Below are 20,623 nucleotides of genomic sequence, written 5' to 3' on the forward strand. Positions count from 1 at the left end.
CAAGCTTTTCCCTGAAATTATGGCACACAGTTCAGCATATGCCCTTGTTGTCTCTTGGAATCAGAAGGGGACAGGGATAATGAACTAAATTGTGTCTGTGTGGATTCTCTGTGTATACAGATCTCATTGAGCATCTTGATTCACCGAAAAGGTCCGCAATGTCACAACACAAGACACATAGAGCAATGGGAGTAAGACAGAGAGTGAAGCTGACCGAGCACAGGTAACAACTTATACTAGGACTATTTGTGTGGATAAGGGTGGTGAAGCATAATTATGTCTACATCCTTACTGCATCAGGAGATAGCAGCAGTTTTAGTAATCAGGTCCCTTCTAGATAAAGACAGAGCACCTTCAGGGCTGCTATGAGGAATATTCTCAGTACCTGGCAGATAAAGTTTATTGAGTTTGCTCTGAGTTGGACACTGGCTGGGCAGAAATGACCGAGGCATGCCTGAGCCCTCTCATCTGGCAGAGATTCAAGCCAATTGATCTCAAGGAAATCAACAGAATATTAGTAGCTATGAACTCAGCCATCAGTGTTCTAGACTCTGCCCCTATTGGGAGGTGGCATATGACTGGTTAATAGGAGGTGATACTGCCTGTCTTGAAGGAGAAAATGGTGCACCTGTCAGCTTTGGAAGCCATATTAGGCACCCGTTTTTCAAGAGGCCATCCTTCGACCCAGCTGTTAGATAAATTTTATCCAGATCTCCCTTTCTGGAGGAATGTTGTTAAAAGGATGATCAGGGCCGGATTTTCCTATAGGCTAACTAGGCTTCAGCCTAGGGCCTCAAGATCAAGAGGGGCCTACGTTCAAATTGTTAGCAAAATTAAAATTACATTTTCACTATAGATGAAAGGGCCTCATAAGTGGAATAACCCAGGGCCTCTTTTCATCTAAATCTGGCCCTGAGGATGATAGGCATGCAGCTACAAAGGGCCCTGGATGAAGCAAGTTATCTGAACCCTTTTCATTTTGGGTTCAGGACATGGTATAAGCACTGAGATGGCACTGGTCATGCTTGTTGATGACCTGTGGTGAGCTTGGGATGCAATTGTTCTGGCTCTCCTAGATCTTTCAGTGGTTTTCAAAGCCATTTATGATGTTACTTTTTGGAAGCTGAGAATGGTAGGCACCATTTTTTGTTTCTCAGTGGCTGGTTTTAGTCAGTGTTGCTGGATTAAGAGTTGCAGTATGGATAGGGCTCAGGTCTCCCCCCCTCCTTTTTAACATTTATGTGAAACAGTTGGTTGACGTCATCTTGTGGCATGAGTCCAGTGTCATCATTATACTGATGATACCAACTATACATCTCTACCCCTGACTGGACAAGTGATGCTATTGCAGTGCTGCTTGAGTGCCTGGAGTCTGTAAGAGTGTGGATGGGAATAAACTGATAACTGCTCAATCCTGACAAGACTAAGTGGCTTTGGGTTATTCACCTCTCTCCTCACAGTATGCTGACTTCTCATCTTTGCATGCCCCTGGAATGAGTTGGAGTACAATTTGGGGTCCTCCTGAACTTATGTCTCCTGTTTGATGAGCAGATGGCAGCCATGGCTCTGGAAGGGTTGTATCATAATTGCAACCTTTCCTGGATCAGGTGGCCTTGCTCACAATCACTCATGCCTTAATCACTCTCCAGTTAAATTATTGCAATGCACTTTACATGAGGCTGCCCTTGAAAACCACTCAGAAGTTATAACCAAACCACAATACAGCTGCCATTGCTTTGCCATGTTATACCTTTATTGAGCAAGCTGCACTAGGTGCTGGTTATTCTTTTAAAGCCCTATATGGCACAGGGCCTGGTTATTTACATCACTGGTAGACAAAGTGCCTGAAGAAATATGGATAGAGGTTCACAAGATTGGACAGCAACTAAAAACTATCTCAAAGAAAAAGAAATGCAAGAAAGCAAAGTGGATGTCTGATGAGGCCTTACAAAGAGCTGAGGAAAGAAGGAAAATGAAAGGCAAAGGAGAAAGGGAAAGATATACCCAACTGAATGCAGATTTCCAGAGAACAGCAAGGAGAGATAAGAACAGCTTCTTAAATAAACAATGCAAAGAAAAAGAGGAAAACAATAGAATGGGAAAGATTAGAGATTTCTTCATGAAAATTGGAGATATCAAGGGAATGTTTCATGCAAAGATGGGCACGATAAAGGATAAAAATGGTAGAGACCTAACAGAAGAAGAGATTAAGAAGAGGTGGCAAGATTACTCAGAACAACTGTACAAGAAAAATCTGATGCTGTAATTGCTGACCTCGAGCCAGACATCCTGAAGTTCAAAGTCAAGTGGGCCTTAGCAAGCATTATCAACAACAAAGATGATACTGTATTGCATTCAATATGCCAGAAAATGTGAAAAACTCAACAGGATTGGAAAAGGTCAGTGTATGTTCCAATCCCAAAGAAGTGGAATATCAAAGACTGATCAAGTTGCTGTACAATTGCACTCATTTCACACACTAGCAAGGTCATGTTCAAAGTCCTACAAGCTATGCTTCAGCAATATGTGAACTGAGAACTATCAGTAAAACAAGCTGGGTTTCAAAGAGGCTGAGGAACTAGAGATCAAATTGCCAATATTCACTGGATTATGGAGAAAGCAAGGGAGTTCTAGAAAAACATCTACTTCTGCTTCATTGACTATGCTAAAGTCTTTGATTGTGTAGATCACAACAAACTGTGGCAAGTTCTTAAAGAGATGAGAGTAGTAGACCACCCTACCTGTGTCCTGAGAAACCTGTGTGCAGGTCAAGATGCAACAATTAGAACCAGACGTAGAACAATTGATTGGTTCAAAATAGGAAAAGAGTATGACAAGACTGCATATTTTTAGTCTGATTATTTAACTTATATGCAGAGTAGATGATAAGAAATGCCAGGGTGTATGAATCATAAGCCAGAATTAACATTGCAGGGAGAAATATCAACAATCTTAAATATGCAAACAATACCACCCTAATGGCAGAAAGTGAAGAGGAACTAAAAAGCCTCTTGTTGAGGGTGAAAAAGGAGAGTGCAAAAGATGGCTTGAAACATTTAAAAAAACAAAGATCATGGCATCCATCATTTCCTAGCAAATAGAAGCAGTGGCAGATTTTATTTTCTTAGGCTCCAAGATCACTGCAGACAGTGACTGCAGCCATGAAATTAAAAGACACTTGCTCCTTGGGAGGAAAGCTATGGCAAAACCATATTAAAAAGCAGAGATATGATCTTGCTGACAAAGGTCTGCATAGTCAAAACTATGGCTTTCCCAATAGTAATTTAAGTCTGGATCATAAAGATAGGCTGAGCACTGAAGAATTAATGCTTTCAAATTGTGGTGTTGGAGAAGACTCCTGAGAATTCCTCGGGCTGCAAGGAGATCAAATCAGCAATTCTAAAGGCAATCAACCCTGACTGTTATCTGAAAGGACAGATACAGAAGATGAAGATCAAATACTTTGGCCCTCCAAATAAGAAGAGAGTATTCATTGGAAAAGACCCTGATGTTGGGAAAGATTGAAGGCAAAAGGAGATGGGACAGCAGAGGATGAGATGGTTAGATAGCGTTATCAATGCAATGAACATGAATTTGGGCAAACTCCAGGAGACAGTGGAAGACAGGGGGGCTTGGACTGCTATAGTCCATGGAATCATGAAGGATCAGACACAACCTTGTGAATGAACAACGCACTACATAAAAAAACAACCTGCCCCCCAAAAACAATCTCCCTCAATAGTGAAAAAAAAGTCCTATACTAAATTAAAATTTAAAAAAAGCAAAAACCCCAATATCTAGCTTATTTTTTTCTAAAAATGTGTTTATGTGTATAAAAGCCCAAAGACAGACTGGTTTCTAAAACATTAATTGAACACATACAATATGGTATTGCATAGTCCAGTCTTGCCTCTCTGTCAATACAAAAGTAATTCAAAGGAGGAGAGCTGACTAGTTTCATTAAACCGAGATTTAGTACCAGCGGGTATAACATTTTCTATGAGTACATAATCATCTTTTTTGCAACACTCCAAACACAATCTATCTGATGTTTTTCATAAGGTGAAATGTTTTATTGATATCTATGACTTTATTGGAGCAACCTGAGTTGTCTGAAAGGTAGATAGCTATATAAATGTGATGATAGATAGATAGATAGATAGATAGATAGATAGATAGATAGATAGATAGATAGATAGATTTTAATGAAATACTGACATATGTAGCCTTTAACTTTTTGAAACATCTGGTTCACCATAACAATAATATCCATGGCATAGGACCTAGTTATCTTCAAGACCGCCTGCTGCTACCGACGGCCTCCCATCGACCTGTGCGCTCCCACAGAGAGGGCCTCTTTGGAGTGCCATCAGCCAAACAATGTAGGCTGGTGACCCCCAGGGGGAGGGCCTTCTCTGTGGGGGCACCTACCCTCTGGAATCAGCTGCCCCCAGAGATAAGGAGAATCCAAGACCTCGGTGCCTTCCACCATGCCCTTAAAACCTTCTTTTTCCAGCAACCCGGGCTGGCCTAATACTTTTTAAAATGTTTTTAATTGTTTGTTATTGTTTTTAATCATGGGGCCAAATTTATATATATCTTTTTAATTGTATTTTAATGTTTGTAGTTTATGTTTTTATTTGGCTGTTCACCGCCCTGAGTCCTCAGGGAGAAGGGCTGTATACAAATTTAAAAATAAATAAATAAATAAATATCTAACTAACACTGAATCAGCCAGTTTAGTTAAGATATCAGGCTAGAAACTGGAAGATTGTGAGTTTTAATCCCTCCTTAGGAACAAAGCCAACTGGAGTCTCTCTCAGCTCTTCGAAGAAGGCAATGCCAAACCACTGCATAGGATATATACTATATACTAAGGTTCAAATTGATTGCAGTTAAAACCCAGTTTTATGTAATGATACAATGAGACGTCCAATAGACACCCACAATTAGGATGGGCAACTCAGTCATTAAATGAAGTAGTCACTAAGTGAAAAATCATGACTGTGACTGCGCTTACAATCTTACTTCACTTTTCTTTGTTTTAAATATGACCACTGGTCACAAAGTCACCTTTTCATCATAACAGCGAATAATTGTTCTCCCTTAGCAAGTACTCTTTGGATTGCAAATTAATCTATTTATTAAATCTTAATTTTTTGATAATAATAAATTGTTTAGTTTCCATAAAAGTCATTAACAACTTTAAAAATTGAGCTGTAACTGAGATTGCAAGGACATCAGTCTAAAACAATGTAGACGCTAAATGTTTTAATTTTTTTAAAACATTTTTTAAATGTTTTAACTGTATATACTCCCATTTAACATTTCTAGGTAAATTATATTCCTTTTGTGGAATTGCAGGTATCTTAAATGTATTGTTACTTAATAGTTCATTAGAGATAGTAATTCCATTATGAATCCACATTCCTCCCCCAAAAAAAACAGATTTTACCAGTCATTTTCAAATAATGCTAGAAAGTAACCAAATCCCTATTCTAATTCGTACCCAATACTTATCAAGATTGCAAGAATACTAAATAACAACTCTCAAACTGAACCCACAATGATATGCATTTAATATTATTTCCACCAGAATACATGATCCAGGTTAACAAATAAGCACAATGATATTGGTTTAAAATCACCATATTCTTAAGAGAAATGTAACTCTTAACGAAGAGTTAAGAAATTCTGACTTTCTGTTCCTTCCATTAAAAATTTAGCCATTAATTTATTAATCTGCTGAAATATTTAAATGGAACCAACGTAGGCATGCTCTCAAAAATGTGTATAAGTCTTGAAGTGAGATTTTTTACAACATTAATTCTTCCTTGCAGGGTCCAAATATACTACCTTCATTTGCTCTGAGGTGAAATCGATCTCTTGCCAGGAATCTTGCATCTTATTCTTAAAGAATTCAAAACACAATCTTGCTAACATCATATGTGTAGTCAATAGATACTTCCTGTATTCTTCCTTCTGTTTCTGGGCCATATTGTTGATCGAAAGCAATTAGTGAAGAAAACATTCCAGAACTACCCAGACTCTTAGAGCCTCATAGTACCTTGAAATGTCTTCAAATTTATCCCTCTTAGTAAGAGTTTCCGATCTTTATTACTTCCTTTCTTCAGGGCAAAAGGAGAAATCTTTCCCTCTGCAGAAATTGTAAAGTCTTCTTCCCTAATCTGTGATGCTGGTTTTCATTCAGGAATTTAAAAGTTCATAAATGATGCCTTGGAATCTATTCTGCAGCTCTTTCTGATAGTGAATTTTGATAAATTTTGCCTTTATGACATATTTTTCCATCTCTCTGCTCCATCCAGTTGATTTTATGACATGTTTTCAGAGGTCTTTTGATAATTTTGATATTCTCCAAGCGCTTCCTGAGTCCAGTTCAAGAATTCTTCATCTTCCCTGATAAACTGGAAGATGGACAGTTTTGTTTCTAGTTCTGTAACAGTATATTCACAGCTCAAGAAAGATTCAGAAAAGAGATGGGAAAACATTGACAGACACATACACAGTTTTCTGGAAAATGAGTAGACAATCCATTAGTTCAGAATAAAGGTAGAAAGAAATGAAAAAGTCTCCATCCCAATGAGGTGAAAGATAAAGCATATTATAATGTGAAAATAATCCAGTGGTTTTAATTTCTATAATTTAATCTCAGGGTGTGCTCCTGCATAGCTTCAGAACCTTCTGAAAATCACACAAGAACGGGCATGCTATTGTGCCGTTTTCTGAAGCTGCAGAACAGCATTCTTCAAAGCCACTTCAAGAATGAAGGTCTCCTGACTTTGGAAGGTTGCAAGGGCCTGTCAACAAAAAGAGATCTTTCCTTGAAGGTAAGTGGCAGATCATTTTTTTTTTAAATTAAATGAATAAATGAAGATTAGTTTCTCTTTTGTTCAAGGGGGAGGACAGGGGTGTGTGACATGCTAGCAAAATCAAGTTAGACATTTTTTGAATTTTTGAGACACTGAGTCCACAGGGTTTGCCATCACTATTTTATTACTTACATTCAACGAAAGAAGCATCAATTTGATTAAAAAAATACTTTGTTATCAATCAACCTGGTCTTGATTATTGCTTTCATACCATATGTACTTTTTATACGCAGACAGCTGAAGTACCATAAATAGAACCTTTACATTGTTGTATTGGAAAGAAAATGTAACTAAACACACTTTCTTCCTGAGATTGCAGTATGATGTATGCCATCCTGGGTTGTTAGATGTGCAACTCAATGCAGAGTCTTCAATCGGTGCAGTGATGGCTGACTATTATATTCTCAGGAAAATCAAGAAATGCAATTTTTCCCCTTAAAAATCTCTAAAACCGGAAAGATCTTGTAGAAAAGACTGCAAGAACTATGTATAGCAGTCAGTACAAAATAGCACTGTAATTTTAAGGTAGAAATAAAACATAACTTTGTAATAAAATTATTTATAAAATTAAAGTATCATAAAATGTATACAAGTGGATATGTCTGAGACCTACTGAAAATTACTTAACAATTATTTATCCAGACAATTTATATCTATTCACAGAAACTCTGGGCAGATTAAAATATTGGATTCATGCTCCAAATTATCATAAAATAGAAAATAAACTCCATAGAGAATTACCAAAATAACATTAGATTATCGTCAATAGACTAATTTATTTTAGCCTAGTAAATGGTTAGAAACTGAACAAAAATTAACACCAATTCACACTGAAGTATAAAGACATGAATGTTAACAGTCATTTTGGCAGTAAATGTCTACTGAAATTATAGAAGTTATGATATAGGAGCACTTTGAAGGTAGTGAATGCTTTCTGAGAGACTTAACTCTATACATAAGATGTCCCTTGGCCAATGTCCGGGTGACAGAAAGTTTCAGCATTTGACTAATGCTTGTGCTTTCCATTGAGCACTCCACCTATTTTAACAAGCAGAATTGTCACCAATATTTCTATAGCCTAAATGTCAAGTTCTTCTTCTCCGCATCCTAGTTACTATTTAAGGTACTAATGGTCACTTACAACCACTCTACTTTTCTACTTTTTAAATGAAAAATATAAGAAATAATTACAGTTCTTTGAAACTTTAACCTTTCAGTCATTCACATCAGGTTCTAGTTGCTTATATACTGTAGAGTACCTATCAACCACTCTGCTCTCTTTCAGGGAAAAACAGAAAAGTGAGTTGTGAGAAGAAGAATAAATCAAATCTTTTAAAAGAATTAAAAAGAAAAAGAAATCTATTCACTAGCTTTCTCTACTTGTGAACCACTCATTCGTGAATTTATACATTGTCTGCATATAGTAGTATATGTACATTTACATCCCCAACCAATATGCCATGACCATTTTAATTCGTTTATCTATAAATATGTTAAACAACCACAGAGGCATCAAACAAACTTCCCTTGTTCCTTGATCAGTGTTAACATTCGCTATGCATTCTATTTATTCCCAAACATCAGAATTTTGACAACCACTTCCCCAGCATGCTTAATAAATGAATCCCTCTGCAATTTATCTTTCCCTTTGATTTATGGAATAATAATAGCATTCTTCCAATACACAGTAATGGATTTAGGAAAGTTAAAGAAATCTAGAAGCAAACCACTGCAGTGTTTTAGCTTTTCCCCACTAAACAATTCATGCAAGTATTTTTTAATCACGTTACAGAATTTATAACTTACAACATTTCTTTCAATGACAATCATCAACATATCATCATCATTCTCATGCAAATCTCTAAAATATTCCTGCCAGATTTCTCTCATTTCAGCTTCAGTCCAATAATTTTACCACTTTTACTTTTAAATGTATTCATTATGCAAAAGGCTTACCAGTTATCTCTTTTCAACCACTTCAAAAATATTTTTATTTCAACTTTTTCTGTACCTCTTTTTATCTTAGCCATTTCTTGCTCTCTTTGAACTACATTTTATGCAATTACCTTTTCCCCTATACACTTTATATAGCATCTTTTATCACTTTTATCAACTATTTTATATGCATTTTCCTTTGTTTACAGCCTTTTCACTTTATATCTTCCCTCTCGTTTTAATGCTTCCAATTAGAATAACTTCAAATACTTCTGTGTCATTCCATAACATTCTTTCAAACAATTTCCATACCCTCTTTTCTTCATATTCACTCTCCATTCAGTCTGTTAAAAAATTGATCATTCTTTTAATATTTTTTCATATAATACTTGTAATTTCTTTTCTCATCATTGTTCTACTTTAGCTTCCTTCACTAGTTTCATTTTTTCCATATCCATTTCTAAGATGTATTTTTGATGCTATGAAAAAAATAGTCTGCTCTTCTTTCATAGGCTTTCATCTCTTCTGTAATTTTCAGTAATTCCAGGTTTCATCATAAACAATCAAGTCAATCATGAAAACTTAAGCCACCCAACTCCAAAGGAGTCTTTACCCCAACCTATGGTTCCATGTGCAGAAGCTATGCCCATACATTGTGTGCTACCGCTATGCATTCTGCTGAACTAAGAAATAAAGAATTATGCAGGGTTCTATTGTGAATTCAATTCCTTCAAAACCATTTCTTCCTATTTGATAATATAGTTTTGGACTTCCTAATCTTCCATCATACTCTGACAATATTCCATAGAAATATATGGCAATGTCAAGAAGAAATATTGTGACCTAATTAATGAATTTTGTCTTTTTGATTATTAAGAAAACAATGTCCTATTTTCACGTTCTGGAGAAAAATCCAGTATTACCTTGAATAAATAATATTGGCATTGATGTAATCTGAACTAATATAAGAACCAAAGCACAAATGTTCTTTGGCTTTTGAGCTTCTGGAAATATTGCAGTGCAATTTTTGGATCAGACAGAAAATAAATATGGATATAACATTGAAATTTATACATAAAATGTATACATTAGAGAAAATATGTACATGACATAGACTGAAGAAAAATGTTTCCACAATGTATTTGCATATAAATTCCATAGGAATTTTCATGCAGTTTTAATGCGGAAAATGTGAATGAAACAGAACAGAAATATTTGAAAAAGGCAAACATTGTAGAAATTGAAACCAAGATTTGTCTATATCTTCTTCTAGTAATATTGGACAGGGGGTTGGCTTTCTTATCAAGTGAATAGTAATATTGCAAATGTGATTACAGAACATTTTAACTTAAGTGCTCTTTAATTGGTCAAAAGTTTGCAGTATAACATGTTCTAATTTTACCTGACTTAATATTTTAAGATAAAGCAAAATAAGTGAAACAAAGTCTAATTTAGGAATTTTTAACTCTGAACGTATGGTTTTTAGGGAAAGACTCTGGGAGTGTTTACATGCATGACTGATCCATATAGCTAGGCCCCCGTTAACAGATTCACTTCCATGTACTGTATATCAATTCATCATTGGTAACCCAGTGTAACAACCATTATGTTAGTCTTCCCGGCCACTGCAAAAGAAACATTTCCTAGTCTGTTTATCAGAGCAAATCTACAATGAAATTGGTGATACCATAGATAAAATAAATCCTGAATAGTATGGATGTTGCATCAGATAAATCCTAATCCCTTTCTGAATCTTTTTACAGTATCTGAGATACATCTTAAAAATATAAGGTCTCACTTGAGTTGATGTTAATTTATTGGCAACAATATGGAAAAGTGTTGGTATAAACTTCTGGATTCTGTTTTATTCTCAGTTTACTCTATAGCCCTGTAATTTTCTTTGAAAAGGCACAGATAAGTATACTGATCTTGAGTACAAGTATTTGATTTAAAATTCAAGGCCACATTTTAAAATCTTCACTAGCAAATTTAATTTAATTTAATTTATATCCCACCTTTATTATTTTTACAAATAATTCAAAGTGGAGAATATATTCAACACACCTTACTCCTCCTATTTTCCCTGACAACCCTGTGAGGGTTGGGCTGAATGTGACTGGCCCAAAGTCTTGCACGCACGCATGTGCACACACACACTGTAGTATAGTATAGTATAGTATAGTATAGTATAGTATAGTATAGTATAGTATAGTATAGTATAGTATAGTATAGTAATTAGTATAGTATTATATTTATATTAAAATCAAACATTATATCTGAATTGCACCTTTTTAATTCTCTATCACTGTAATGCAGCAATAAATCTGCAATAATCATGCTAATCTATTAAATACCCAGAAATTTAAATCCATAGAAGTCTATTAATATAAATTTGTAGGATGAAGTATAATTTTTTGATGTTATACTGAAGCGTACACATTTTTATGTTATACATTAAAGCATACAAATTTTGGGGGGGATTGGTGACTATTTCTATAGATCACCAATCCCCCCAAAATTTATATGCTTTAATGCACTATTGACAAAATTAGGGAGGGAGGGAAGAAAGAAAGAAAGAAAGTGTAGAGGTGTAATTATTAATGAAAGATGAAACATGAGAGATGTATTGACAAAGATCACCAGACAAATTAAAAACAAAATAGAACAGTAGAAGAGACAGACCTGGGTTTCTTCTCCGTGATGAGTCCACTTCTTCTGTTACCACATCGTGCAATGGACAGACAGAGACACAAAGAAGATGGACGTGAGTGGATGTACTCAGAAGGTAAAAACTGACACTGAGGGAAAGGGCCACAATTGTTTGAGAAAGAAACCTGTAGTGCATAGTCAGTCAATGGGAAAAAGAAAAGACAGCAAATACTAAAAGGAGTAATTTATCCATTTGAACAAGAAAGGATCAGAAAAGGATCAGAAAAATAAGTTAGTGATCTTTTTTTAAAAAAATGTTTCATCTATCTTTCTATTCTATGTTCTGTTTACTATGTCTAGAAAAAACAAGAAGCATTTTCTAGAAAATTTAGTTTTGCTCAAGGATATTCAGCTTAAACATTTTGAGATAAAGTTAAAGAGGAAACCTAATATACTGCTGTATTAATTACTCTAAATTTTTAAATAAGTTTTGGTGTAAGACAAATAAAAATAATTCTTTCTAGATGGCCCACTATAATGAACATTTGTAAATAAATGCATGTGAGATTGCAACATAAGATATATTAAAAGTGACTGTTTGGTTTGACCTAAGTTGGTTTTACACTAATAATGAACTCATGACATCCAACTGAATACTTCTTTCACAATATTGTAGTACCTCACTCAAGTATTTTATATTTCATTTAATGATCAAGTAATTAACAGAAGCAAATTTAAGCAGAGTAACTGTCAAATACATTACATTAAAATTTATCCTACAAGCCTATATGCTTAAAAAGCAGTATTGTTTCTCTGGGAACATTTTCAGTTTCTTTTATAGGAGTCTACAAACCTCTTAGCATAACTCATCAGCTTTGAATCCATTCTAATTCACAACTTTCCTATCTAGACTATCACTTCCTGAACTAATTGAGTCTTCAATGGGCACAGTGAAATTTCACTGATGGACTAGATTTTCTATTAAAGGAAAATAAATTCTGGCACCAGGAATCTGGATTATAGGAAACACTATAATACTACAAAATACAAGTAACATCTTCCTTCAGTCTAGGGATAGAGTAACCTAGATTAAATTACACATTTCATTAAACATGAATTGATGCTATGTGTTACAATTGATCGTTAAATGCAAACTGCTACTTTTCTATTATACTGTAGTCTCTGCTATTTAAAGTATTAAAATATTAAAGTGATTTTATTTTATTTCATTTTAAGAACTTTATGGATTGTATCCATTTTAGAGAGTCTGAGCATATTGGGTAAAATATAAGTAATTGAATAAATAAAAATAGGCAAGTAAGAAAGTAAGCATGTCCAATATGTCATCCAAAGAAACATGATGTTCAAGGTGAGATCTTGCATTTATAAAAGTCTTAATATATATTAATATATATATTATATATATATATATATATATATATATATATATATATATATATATTAATATATATTAATATATTGGGAGCTATTTGAAGTTCAACCTAGGACAAAGCATCCTTTGTAATAAATCCCATTGGGTTCAGTGGGATTACTGCCAGTAATACAATGCAATGTCTTTTTCATTCAGTATTATTAAAATGTACAACATTTAAAGATACAGTCAACATTTTAATTATGTCAATAACTTATTCTTACCAAAACTTAAACTTAGTAAAGCTTTAGTAAAATACTATTCATAAAAATCAATTGGCTTCTCATTTATTTATTTAATTAGTTTATAAGTCACCTGACTGCAAGCAACTGAAGATAACATATAAAAATTTAAAAACAAGTCATAAAAATTATACTGAAAGAAACCACAACTCTTTCCTTGGAAACATTTCTGAACATCAAAGTCACAAATGAACAGAATGTTATATATATTCTTATGGATACTATATATCAGCCCTTTGTAGATATTCAAACTGAAGATAAAGAAAACATAGAGAAAGAATCAACTCCCATCTTTAAAATAATCCTCAGTCATTGAAACTTATCAAGAGGATAATAACCACAAAAATAACAAGATCCATTTTTACATTAGAAGATGGCCCAGTGTAGATTTAGAAATAATCATCCCACAAAGGAGGAAAATATTTTAATATTTCTTTTTTAAAATCTTCTATCAAAACACATCAATAATGCATAGAAAAATATATCTGGAATAAAGAAATACAAAAATCATTTAGTGTTCCTTTAAAAGAAAGCAACTCCGTTGTGCTACAATAAACAGTTCCACCTACAATTTCCCATGTGTTGTTTTAGACATGTTATAGATACTGAGGAAAAGAGAAGTGCCAGAACTAAAAAAGTAAGCAAGGAATTGAGAGAAAATACTGCTTCCCAATTAGACTACGTTCTGGAAAGAACAATTTCCTCTTCATCAATAAAATATAATTTGAAGGAAGAAAAAGAAAGTACTTTCTCTTCATAATTCATTAAAAAATGTAGGATCTACTTCCTTAGCAGGGAAAATTAGACATATAACTTACTGCTTCTATCAGTACCTCTCTTTATATGTGCTTCTAAGATGCTCAAAATTCAACTTTCAAGTACAACAATGGCAGTTTTCTAAGGATTCAAAGTTCTAATTTATTGTTTTTTGTTTTGTTATTTTCCTTTCTTGTTAAGGACAAATCTTCTAGATGAATCTCATAATCTACTTAGTTCTTTCATCTTCTTTTAATTATTCCTTCCCCTTCCGTTTAATTTTCCCGTCCACCACTCTGACTGTCTTCTTCTATCTCTGTCAAATAACCTTACTATATTCCCTTTTCCCAATGTGAAAATGAACCAGTCAATCCTTCCAAAATGGCTTTGATCATTCAGGAAACTTTCACACATTTGAATTCTTATTTTCAGGCGCACATGTTATGACAAAAGGAATGAGCTCAATATCTAATTTATGCCAAGCACTTTTTCTATTTGATCTGCATTCTAACACAAAATTTCTGCTACTCTAAAAAAGAAACTGTGCCACATGAGTAATCTAAATCTACATACTAAAAAATAAACAAATGAACCACAAATTTAGAAAAAAATTACACACACACTGATTACAAAAGCATGAAATGCAACAATTTTATAGTATCATGCTTTCAGATGGTTTCCAAACCCTGACAAACCTGGCGGGGTATGATGTTTCTTTGTCAGAAATGATTTCTCATCAGTTACTGTATCATTCACCTTTTTCTGCTGGTCTTCCCATGTAACTTCTAGCGTAAATCAAAAGAAACCAGAACTTGTCAGAAGGATTAAGCAATTTCTACAAGATACCTGTCATTATTTGATGCACTTTATTATTGAATAGTACATAATTACTGCCAGGATCAATTTACGTTCTATTCTTTATTCATTGATTATATGGGATTTGCAAAGATTTAAGCACATTTAGCTTGGAATTTATTATTGTACACATACCCTACATGAATACCCCATATGATATATAAACAATACTATTTTTGAAAAGCAGCCTTTCAAATTAATAGATTCTAACACTTTTACTCTGTGCTGATACATCCGTGATTGGAAGAGATTACAAGCTTAAATTTGTCAGAAGAAAGCGAACAGAGAAAATAATAGAAATTGGAGGCCAAGATAAAAAGTAGACAATCCATACACTTCAATCAGCTTACATAGCAAAAGTTTAATTTAAATTGTTTCCTACACCATGCCCAAAAATTCAGAATAAATGTTTTAAAATAGGTATAAAATATAAAAGATGGCACATATTATATAAAGTTAATGTACTGCCAGGTAATAATTTAAATAATTAAGAATTATTTTACAATATAGTAATAGCAATAGCACTTGGGCTTATATACCGCTTCATAGTGCTTTACAGCCCTCTCTAAGCAGTTTACAGAGCCAGCATATTGCCCCCAACAATCTGGGTCCTCATTTTACCGACCTCGGGAGGATGGAAGGCTGAGTCAACCTTGAGCCAGTGAGAATTGAATCATGCTTCCAACATTTTAATGTTATTTTATGAGTATGCTAATACTTTTTTGATTTTGATTTTTAAAAATGACCAGAACACTTTGTTTTTTAACAATATAAAAATATGTACTTAACAAAACAAAAACCTTATCCATGTTTTGGATAATAATATTACAAATTAAAGAAACCATTTAAACAACCATACAATAATCTATCAGCTTCCATGAGACTATTTTTGTATAATTTATTATATAATGATTTATATATTTTTTATAATATAGTAAATAATCATCAATAATCCATTTATTATACAGTAATACATACTTATAATTATCAAACCCTGGTTAAGGTAGGTTCTACATATTCCAGGTACTTGAATTCACTTATCCTAAAATCCCTTAATGAATATGCAGTTCTTAAAACAAGACCCACAAATACACACTAATATATAAAAAGGCTGTACTAAATATATGCTCGTTAGCAAATATTTTCTTTCATTTGTTATGAAACTCCTTCCATTTTGCTTCACTGATTATTCTGAACTCTAATATTTTGAAGGAACCTTTCTGTGTGCAATCCACAATTTTAGTTACTTCTGTCACATTCTCTTTTATTCACATTGTTTTTATGATCTTTCTCACTGAGTTGCTTCGGACCATTTTATTTACCTTTTTTGCATCTTTACTAGCTACCTTTTTTTGACATGCAGGGATCTGAAATCTTCATAGTATTCTAAATATTCATTAACCATTTATATAAAGAGTTTATTATACTAGCAGTTTTATTATTTTCTTTCCAGTTGATTTGCAACACAGGGTTTTTCTTTTTGTTCAGCAACCACACGTTGTGACATTTCGCTATGAAATGTTTCAGCAGTAGCATACATTTCCAATTCTGCAAAACTAGAACCATTCAACATAGACTTTCTGAAATGTCAAGAAGAAGCAATTAACAATACATGCTTTGCTTCAGAATTCAGAATACCAGAACATTAATACAATCTATGAATATGAAAACAGTATTATTAGCACTATTTCTTTACAAGTTTGACATTAAAATGAGGGGCTTAGAAGGCAATGTAACTGCAAAATTGAACGAACATAGGTTACATACTTATTTGGGGCCTCCCTATGAACTCTTTTTGTGCTCACAAATAATAGAACCAACAAGAAACAAAAGACTGAACTTATAATAAAAGTTTGATAGTACCAAAGAGATCTGTTATATGGGGAAAAAAGAATTTTGTTGTGTTTTCTTAGTAATAGCAGGGCATTAGAATTTAGGCTATATATCGCCCCCAGTGCTTTACAGCATGCTATGGGAAATTTACAATGTAAGCATTATTTGCATATTGTCCCTAACAATCTGAGTCCTCATTTTACCAACCTCAGAAGGATGGAAGGCTCAATCAACCTTGAGGCCTGTCAGGATCGAACTCCAGGCTGTGGGCAGAGTTCACCTGCAATACTGCAAATTAACCACTGCACCATCAGGGCTCCTTTAATGTTATTTTGCAAGGTTCATATGCAAAATACTTCAATAATGCACTGCATTCAGCAAGTGGCAATATCGATATTATTCTGCTACCATCCAAACGCTTATCTCAGATATTAGAAATGAAAAACATCAGCCTACCTATTAAACTGATTTCTAAAAAATTAGCAAATGTAACCCAGGTTATATTTTTTTTTATTTATTAGGATTATATCTGATTGAGCTCAGTGTCAGCGTCCCAGCACTGACATAGAAAAGGGAGGAGAAGCCTGAACTTTTGCCTGCTAAATCCCTTTGAAGATTCGGTCTCCTCGGAGATGGGGAGGGGGGAGACATTCCTGTGACCTGACGAAGAAGGAATCAGGAAAGTGACTTGGAAGATAGCCAATGAGAAGCAGAGAATTGGGGATCGGAAAGGGAGGGATTGGGGGGCAAAGGTCAGTACTGACCACGAAAAGAGTCAGGATCAGATTGCTGTGCTCGAATAAAGAGAAAATTTCCTTAAAGATCGGCAGTCTGGAAGTTCATTTATTTTGAGATAGCATCGAAACCTGACACTCAGATTGATATGCATAGTATTCTCTCCTGTTTTTCAAATAAATATGCTCTGTAGATAGAACCAATAAGAGTAACTGGCCCAAAGCCACTTAGTGACTTTGATCTTGGTTCTCTCCAGGGCCAAACCAACACCTGAATTGCTAAACCATGCTGGCTCTCTGTTAGGATTTCATGTGTTTCTGAAGTTATTATATTCTTTCTTTCTTAAAATGCAATATATTGAATTATATGGCATGCTATACTTAGTACTAAACAAATACATCTAATATAGAAAAGTGTAGTATCAATGAGTGATTGCTAGTTACAGTATAGATATTTTTAAAGCAATGTTCCCCAGTCTTAGAATTATAATCCTAATAGTAGTATAGCAATAGAACTACCCCTTTTACAAGTAACATATTGTTATGCTAGATATTTAAAAATTTAACAAAGTAATTATGGTGAGCAGCTTTAAAAGGCCACACTTTTTACCTTGCATTCACTATAAAACTAAACTTAAATTTAGATAGAAATATCTTTTGCATTTAGCATACTTCTTAATCCTTCAGTTGGTATATTTTCTAACTTTCCATGATTGATAAATAGTGTCCTGGAAAAGTACTGGGCATTAGCAAATTTATGACTAAATTTTGAGAAAAGAAGAAACTTTGAGAATGACTTCCTCTAGTAATAGCTCTACTTAGGTAAACCCATATAGTAAGCACTAAAGCAGTGGTTCTCAACCTGTGGTCCACAACAGGGGTGGGTTCTACTTACCTTTACTACCGGTTTGCAATGGGGATGGGCGCACGTGCATGCGCGAAGCAAGAGCACGCATGTGCTCTTCTGCAGAAGCGCAGAAGCATTTTCATGACATCAGGATCAGTGGGCGGAGCCTCCCGCCAGTTTTACTACCAGTTCTATAGAACTGGTGCGAACCAGGGGCAACCTACCACTGGTCCACAGCCGCCGCACCCCCCCCCCCCGGGGAGCGCAATATCATCACTGGGGTTTGCAAAGGTTTGAAGAAATGTTATTGTCAACTTCGAACCAAACATGACAGCAACCATTTTTCTGTTCCTCAGTGGAACAGAAAGGGGGAAGGGGAGAAGGAGATTGTAATGCCTTATTAGACGCAACAGAGAATTTTCTCATGAGAATCAAGGTCATCTCTACTAGAAACGGATAAGGTTGGGGAAGGAGTGCCTGGAGAGCCTGCCAATTAAACAAATTGGCCAACCTGACCTGTGACATTTGGGGATGGGGTTATTTCCTATTTTAATTATACTGAAACCATGGGAGGATTTAAAGTTGGTTTTCCTTTAGAGCTGTGCTGATATGATGTACTCAATAAAGAAGATCTTTGAGGAGGATTCTAGTATCAGAGTTCTGATTTGCTTGCTTTTCATTCGTTGGAGTCTTGACAGTTATGATTTAAATCTTAAACTTTGGTGGTCCGTGGCCACAAAAGGGGATCCATGGTGAAGAAAAGAATCACTGCACTATGCAATAAAGAAACAGCAGGAAAAAAATTGGGTTGGCCAGAGGAAGATCTTCCGGTTTAACAAATTCCTTGCAGAAATAAAAAATATTTAGGTGTTTTTGCAAAGGTTTTTGTTTTAAATATTTTATGAAAAATATAGCTGATTATAATTTGACAGATACCTATTATTTTCCTATAAATATACTGAATCTAAAAAGAGCAAATCAAAAATTATTGATACCTATCTTGTATATATATAAATGCCTTAAATAAAAAAAGTAATAAAGCTTTATAAAAACTGCAGATACAATAGATACTATCCTTGCAACAAAATGTTGGAGTGATCTTCACATCTCCAAGTAGAATTCATTTATTCAAAATTCCAACAGGAAAGAGACCTTGTTATTCACAATCTCATTATTCACTGTTGCTAAATATAACCTATTTGTATTATCATGGTAAATAGTTTCACTATATTGAATTTGCAGGTTATGGCATGTGGTTCTGAAGTACCAGCAGTTTTGCACGCAGACAAAAAAACTGCATCTGCATCCAATCCATTTTTCTGAGCAATCTGCAACATTGATGTATTCTTTATCCAAGAACAGGGGTGCAAAGATTCTGGGGTGGCCAAGATCTAACAGCCTCATTTCTGTTTTTTTTCTTTATACTGTATTGGGAGTGAGTGATATTTTTTTTAGTGGCTGATTTTTTGTGTGATTTATTTTTCAGTCAGTTTTCAAGGCTCCAGAGCTAAAGTTATGTGCAGAGCTAACTGCACATAACTGTACAATGAATGTAAGCCCCCCCCAAATAACAATGTCCACCTGTATACCATTCACAGATAAATGAATTATTTTTCATCTTCAATATTCCACTAATTGACTTAAGTTCATCCCTACATAACTGCTTTAACAAAAATGCCTCTTTTACAAAGAGAGGAAGTTTGCACAAATATTGGCTTTCAAGCACAGTATATGCTAGTATATTTGTTCCTGCTTCTCAGGAAGTTGCTTTGATTACAATCTTATTTGTACATAATCACGAATTACATAATCATGAATTAGTGCCAACGAATAGCAAAAAATTAGATTTCATACTGAAGTTTAGAAAAAAGTATAAATTGTCTTTTACGATTGAATGCATCGTGTCTTTTCCACAATGTTCACTTCAGTTGCCTTTACGTGAGTTTTGCTAATATTCATGAACATGCTATAATTTTTTCATTATAAATAAGACCTGATTTTTTAGGATTGTGTGCATATATCATAATAGAAATGGACATACATGCTACAGCAGAACAAAGCTAAAAAGCTAATAGCATAACAACTAATACGAAAACATATGGAGTATGCTTTCTGCATATAAATAGCAGCTAAAATAATATAAAATCATACTGAAAAAAGGAGAAAAACTTCAAGCACACAAACAACCTATCTAATCTTCTATCAAAAGCCATTTAACCTACATTCTGTTTTCAACAATATCCATTCCAATGTTTCTATAATACATATAAACATGGCATGGCATGAAGGCATGTTGGTGCTGCTCTCCATTATTGTATGTAATCAGATTGTGAGCGCACCAGAGATGTAATTTCTTGCTAGAAGTTTAACAAGGCAACTCATGCATATATTTATTTACACAATCCACATTACATTATGTTGCAAGAAGAGAATATATATCCTCAAAGAGA

At 34.3% G+C, this 20,623-nt stretch overlaps 1 protein-coding gene across 20 annotated transcripts in view; it reads right to left on the reverse strand.

Annotated features, from left to right (window-relative positions):
- Window positions 1-20,623, reverse strand: part of RIMS2 (regulating synaptic membrane exocytosis 2) — a 267,667-nt gene that overhangs the window by 64,340 nt on the left and 182,704 nt on the right. The window contains exon 17 of one of the 20 annotated variants that reach the window (XM_070940389.1): window positions 11,508-11,540. The exons of 18 other annotated variants lie outside the window; for them this stretch is intronic. In XM_070940389.1, the coding sequence (XP_070796490.1) occupies window positions 11,508-11,540 (33 nt within the window). Of the gene's footprint in view, window positions 1-8,027; window positions 8,037-11,507; window positions 11,541-20,623 lie in introns of all 20 variants that reach the window. One more of the 20 variants, XM_070940390.1, reaches the window with a different exon arrangement.

The sequence above is a fragment of the Pituophis catenifer genome, unplaced genomic scaffold (genome assembly GCF_029215685.1).
Source record: "Pituophis catenifer annectens isolate HBS135680 unplaced genomic scaffold, rPitCat1.0.hap2 SCAF_3, whole genome shotgun sequence".
NCBI classification, from domain to species: Eukaryota; Metazoa; Chordata; class Lepidosauria; order Squamata; family Colubridae; genus Pituophis; species Pituophis catenifer.